This window comes from Eriocheir sinensis, chromosome 13, assembly GCF_024679095.1.
Source record: "Eriocheir sinensis breed Jianghai 21 chromosome 13, ASM2467909v1, whole genome shotgun sequence".
Lineage (NCBI taxonomy): Eukaryota > Metazoa > Arthropoda > Malacostraca > Decapoda > Varunidae > Eriocheir > Eriocheir sinensis.
The window spans coordinates 9,279,409-9,285,408 of record NC_066521.1 but is presented as its reverse complement, the minus strand read 5'-3'; the positions used below and the strand labels follow the sequence as shown (position 1 = coordinate 9,285,408).

The window sequence follows — 6,000 nt, the reverse complement described above, 5'->3', positions numbered from 1 at the left end:
AATGAAGATTAGTCGGGCTCTCTAGTGTTTTCACATTGACGATGAAGAAAAATTGTCAAACTATCACTAGGCTCATAAAACTACCCATAGACATACACACAACCTCGACGATAGCCTTGCCAAATGTGTGTGTGTGTGTGCCGGGCACTGAGCCCCAAAGTTTGAGATGATGACGGACAGACTCTTAAAACGTGCCCAGCTTGTCTGCCTTTTATAGCCCTAACATCTGTGTGCATGGCGTATACATCAGCCGGCTTTCCTTCCTTCTAGAGTCTAGACCAGGGGTTCCCAACCTGGGGTACATATGTACCCCCAGTGGTACATTTGCACTTTTCAGGGGGTACATTGGGTCCGAGAGAATAACCACTGCTGTAGAATACATGGTGTTGTAATCTGCATTCAAATTGCACAATGTTGTTGTTGTTTTCAATTTCCTCATTTTAGTAAGCAAAACTATTATTTAAATTATATCATCAGTCTACACACAGATTTCATACAAAATAATATCAAAATATTGCACTTTTGTTTTTTTATCCTACTTTTTTTAAGGGTACACGGGAACCTAGAAAATGCCCAAGGGGTACAGAGGAACAAAAAGGTTGGGAACCCCTGGCCCAGACACTAAATGAGAAAGTGCTTGAGCCTGTGTGTTGAGTGAAGAGTCGTACGTTAATACAAGGGCCTTTCATCTTGCATGCAGCGAAAGTTAAGGAATACTTATAGTATCAGTTCACAAGTCAGAAATGATTAATCAAGCTTGGAACGAATCAGGAGTTAATCAGGATTAAATCAAATCACGAGGAATAAATCACAGGTTAGGAATATAAATCGTGTTAAGAACTGATCGTTATGAATGATAAATAATAGCTAGGTTAGGAAGAAATCATGGGTTAGGAAGGAATTATGTTAGGAGTAAATTAAAAGTTAGGAATAATAGGCTAGCTATCACACGTAAGGAATAACAAATCAAAAGTTAGGAACAAATCTAAACTGAGGAATGAATGATAGTAAGTCAACAACTCGCAAGTAAGGATTGTGTCAGATATCGAACAAATCACAGATAAAGACTAAATGAATAATTAAGTTATGAATCAATTACAATTGATGAACAGCAAATCGAGTTAATTAGGAACAGTTAATAAATCACAAGTATGGAATAACAAAACACGTTAGTTCCTATAAATAGTTTGTTCCAAATCTGAATGAACAACAAATCACAAGTAAGGAACAACAAATCAGTAACAGTTAGGAATAAATAAATCAAGTTGGTGTAGAACAAATTACCGGTTATGAATTAAGTCACATGAGGAACTACAAATCACGTTACTATAAAGAACCTAAAGAAAAGAAGGAACAGACCACAAGTAAGGAACAAACCCCAGGTAATTAGGAACAGGAAGAGCACAACACACACACACACACACACTCACACCTGGCAACACACTCACTCCGCGGCCATGTTCCTTGAGGGGCGGCACAGCACCTGACTCCCGGGACCTCACGTGAGAATTACACCCTGCCCCTCCTGCCCCACGAGCACCCACAGGCACCAACACACACCTAAAGACCTAGAGCACCAATTAACCAAGGGCCAGCCATTGCCACCCCCGGGGGACGGCCGAACACACACACCCCTGGACCTCCCTCTCCCTTGGGCTGCTCAGGGGGTCAAGATTCACCCAAGATTCTCCCTTGTCGAGCTTTTAATTCACGACGCTGATAAGATAATGCGTTAGTAAGGAGGTGATGAGTGGTCCTGGGATGAGAGGTGGCTGGGGGAGGTGTGGGCCTGGCTGTCTACCTGTCTGTCTACCTGTGTTTAGCTCCCCGTGTGGCAGAGAATGAAGTTTTGGTAATTTATGAAGACAAAGACTCTCATTACTGTGGAGTGGGTGTGCAGTGTGCCTGGTGCCTCGTTTAACTCTTGTCTCCTATTGTGTGGTGTTGCTGGGCTGTGTCTCCACCCTTTCACCTGGATTTATTGTCTGATGTTCTCACCTGTGTTGCACTACGGGCTTAGTAGGCCTAGGCAGGGCTGTTGTGTGGTGTGGTGTGCCATTTTTTCCTATTTTTTCACTTGTGCCATTTTTTCCTATTTTTTCACTTGTGCCATTTTTTCCTATTTTTTCACTTGTGCCATTTTTACCTATATTCTGTTGTGTGGTCATGCTAAAGTTCAAAGTGTCAGGTATGTTGTGGAATGTCATGAAGTAATCTGCATTGATGGGTTAGGTACTGGTTTAGCAGAGATAGGTTACTTTTTTAGTGGAGCTAGGTTACAATCCTTAGCGGTGATTGGTTACCATGTTAGCGGAGATAGTTTGCAATTCTTAGCGGTGACTGGTTACAATCCTTAACGGAGATAGGTTAGAATCCTTAGTGGGGATAGGTTACAATCCTTAGTTGGGACAGGTTACTACTTTAGAGGAGACAGGTTACCATGCTTAGCAAAGATAGGTTACTATTTTAGCAGAGATAGGTTACAATCCTTAGCGGAGATTGGTTACTATGTTAGCAAAGGTAGGTTACTATTTTAGCAGAGATAGGTTACAATCCTTAGCGGAGATTGGTTACTATGTTAGCAAAGGTAGGTTACTATTTTAGCAGAGATAGGTTACAATCCTTAGCGGAGATTCGTTACTATGTTAGCGGAGATGGGTCATTATTTTAGCAGAGATAGGTTACAATCCTTAGCGAAGATGGGGGTTACTACTCTAATTAGTGGCAATAGGTAAATATTTTGGTGGCAGTAAGTTACTATGCATTAGGTTAAGTTGAGGTTCTGTTAGTTTATAAATAATTCTTGATTTATTAAGCTGTGATTGGTTACTATTCTCAGCAGTGATAGGTTACCATTTTAGCAGTAATACGGTGTTGTTTATTAGGTTAAGATGTCAAACAACATTGTTTCTTGATGTGATAGTTACATACATTTTGCTGTGTTAACTAAGATTTTGTAAAATTTTAGTCATCATATCTAACATTTTGGAAATATTACATGACCATTATATTATTCAACGTTCTGCAAAAGGGTGGCACTTTGGATTTTAGTGACCCATTACAGTGTTCAATCACCTAGCTGTTTCTTACCTGTCATGCTCTAAAGGTAAAGAGTAGTGTTAGGCAGGGTAAATATTTCAAGCATTAATAGTATTTTCTTACACGGATTTTTCTCACCTGCCTGGCTTTCATAGGTAAATAATAAGAGTTTGAGTGCTAAATATAGTTCATTGAAGTGAGAAGATTAGGAAAGTGATACAGTTGAAAAGAAGAAAGGATCGAGATGAGGCAGGCATACCTACGAAGCAAATCAATCTTCTTAACTATGCCGGTACTGTACCAGGAATCAATACAGAAGGTAGAGGTTGGGCATAGGTTGGATATATTTGCTAATACCTGTGCATCGCTCCGGCCAGTACTCATATCACAAACGCCGGGAAGTTGAACTGGGGTGCAAAAATTATGTCAGAATAAAGTATGATAATTTATTTTAACTTATATTTATGCAACTACTTGATTATTGAAGGTAGTTTTTTTCTTGATACAAGTTTTTCCTAATGCAAGTGGCTCATTGGAATCTCTAATTTTTACCCGTTGCTATGAGCAGCAACAATTTTTTCTCCACTAAAGGACTTTATCGTCACCCTGGTGTGGGTTTATATTGGTAAAATTTAAGGATGACGTGGTTTGAACAGATCCATGTATATATAAGCTTTTACCAGTTCCATTTAAGTAATATGAGTGCAATTTAATGGTAATGAAAATCTATAATAAAAAATATTGCAAGAAAAGGGAGGAATTACAGAAGTTACCACTATGCACAGGAACACTTGTTAGTAAATGCTATGTGAGGGGATGAACGAGAGAAACAATGATAGGATGTTGATACAGAGTGAAGACAGGAAATGATAACTCTAGAAACAAACCACATTATCTTGAAACGTCACTATCAAATGTGGCAGCAACAGGATGAGCTTATGGGTAAAGAGATTTTTAAAGTGAAAAGTTAGTTAGCTGGATTGTGAAGTGGTGTTCTTCTTTTCTTCCCCTAAAAGTGTCATTCTTTCCCTAAAAGTGTCATTCTGCTTTTTACCCCAAGTGTTGTTCTTCTTCCTTTAAAATATGTTGTCATTCTTCCTCTAAAAGTGGCATTTTTCTCCCTAAAAGTGTCAATCTGGTTCTTTCCCTTAGTCACATTGTCTTGCATAGTATATTTTTTTTCTCAGTCCTGCCTCTAAGAGTGCTCATATTTCTTGTCCAGCTGCAGCATCCTTTCATCCTCCACATCCTGAACTGCTTAATTTCACCATTTCCTTTCATCCTACTTCATATGGTTAATTATTATCACACTTTTGTTTAAGAGTTGTACTCTAAAAGGTGATAGCTTACACCTGTTTATGCTCTTAAACCATAACCATTTATAGGCCTATGTTGTGCTGAAGTGGCCAGTGAAAGGAATTATCATGTTATGGATCAAGTCATTCTTCCAGCAGTGTATCATTAATAGTACATTGAATCACATTACTCTTTGTTGATGTTGTAAGGATGCGTACCTAAGCACTTGAATTGCAATGTAATATTTCTCATAGTTTGTATTTGAGAAACTAAAAGTATTGAAAGTGAAAGACAAAAATGAGAGATGTTAAGAGTTGAGGATGCTGTTCCCTTTTGAATACTTACTTAATTTTTCCTTCCTGTTTTGAAATGTCATGATGATTCCCACTTCCTCACTCGATACCAACTGTCAGGGTTAGGTCAGTGGTACAGCCTTGCACATACACTGAAAGTAAAGCTCCAGTGCATGCATATCACACACCAGTCTGAAGGACAAACAGACCCAACATAATTTTGTCTGACTTCTCCCACACCACAGCCCTCACCTAACCCCTTGCACCGCAGTATGACGACCTCGCGGCTGCCAGCCTCCAAGGTGCTGGTGCTGCTGCTGGTGGGAGTGAGCAGTGTTGTGCTGCTCATGTACCTCCACCTGGCCAAGGAGGTCTGCACACTGAGGAACTACATTGAGACTCACTGTGAGTACTTCATCATCCCCACTAACATGCCCCATGATGCCCCTCTGTGTAGACTGGAGTTGTTATAGATGGGTTCATAATTATTCCCCTTTAACATGAATGGTATACATAACTGTTCTCCCTTAATGCCCTCTTTTATGCCCCTGTACTGTCTTGAGAGTTAATGTCATGGCTGGGTGCATAGTTGTCCCATTTAACCAGGGGTGTGGAGTCGGAGTAAAAATTTTCCGACTCCAACTCCAGGAAATTTTAAAGTTGCAACTCCGACTCCAACTCCAGCCCCCATGCCCCTCCCCTTATACTGCATTTTTTTTTTTTTTTTTTTTTTTTTTTTTAGATGCCGCCTGTAGTGCCAGTAGTCTCTTAAGGTCCTTTTTCTTACATGTATTTACATCCAAATTACATGTACTCTTTATAGACAACATCTAGATCAATGCTGTCCAAACTTTTTCGCCTATTGTACCCTTTATTACCTTCTCCTACTGTTACGTACCCCCCCATGGCTGATGAAACTCAATTACCTATATTATGTTATATTTATATTATATTATATTATATTATATTATATTTAGGTACACGTATATTACGCGTCCTTCATAAAGGTGCCCGTCCCTCCCTCTCTCTTTTCCTTCATAGAACATGGGAAGTTTCTTTAGTGTGTGTGTGTGTGTGTGTGTGTGTGTGTTCATCGTCTTTCCACGTACCCCCAGGGGTACGCGGACCCCAGTTTGGACAACATTGATCTAGATAATGTAAAAGGAAAACCTTCACAACTACATTATCTACACGATAAATGATTGCGTTAAGGAGTCGGAGTCGGGGGTATTTTTACTAGGGATGTACCGATACCAAAATTTTGACTGATACCGATACCAGTACCCCAATATTTGACCAATACTGATACCTGTGCATTAATTTTTTTTATACAACAATTCCAGCAGCTAAAAGGCAATATCAAATGTTAAGA

General features: G+C 39.6%; 1 protein-coding gene across 1 annotated transcript in view; it reads left to right on the top strand.

Annotated features, from left to right (window-relative positions):
• Positions 1–6,000, top strand: part of LOC126997946 (heparan sulfate 2-O-sulfotransferase 1-like) — a 38,912-nt gene that overhangs the window by 11,712 nt on the left and 21,200 nt on the right. Inside the window, exon 2 of the mRNA XM_050859202.1 lies at positions 4,900–5,033. Within this exon, the coding sequence (XP_050715159.1) occupies positions 4,900–5,033 (134 nt within the window). The remainder of the gene's footprint in view (positions 1–4,899; positions 5,034–6,000) is intronic.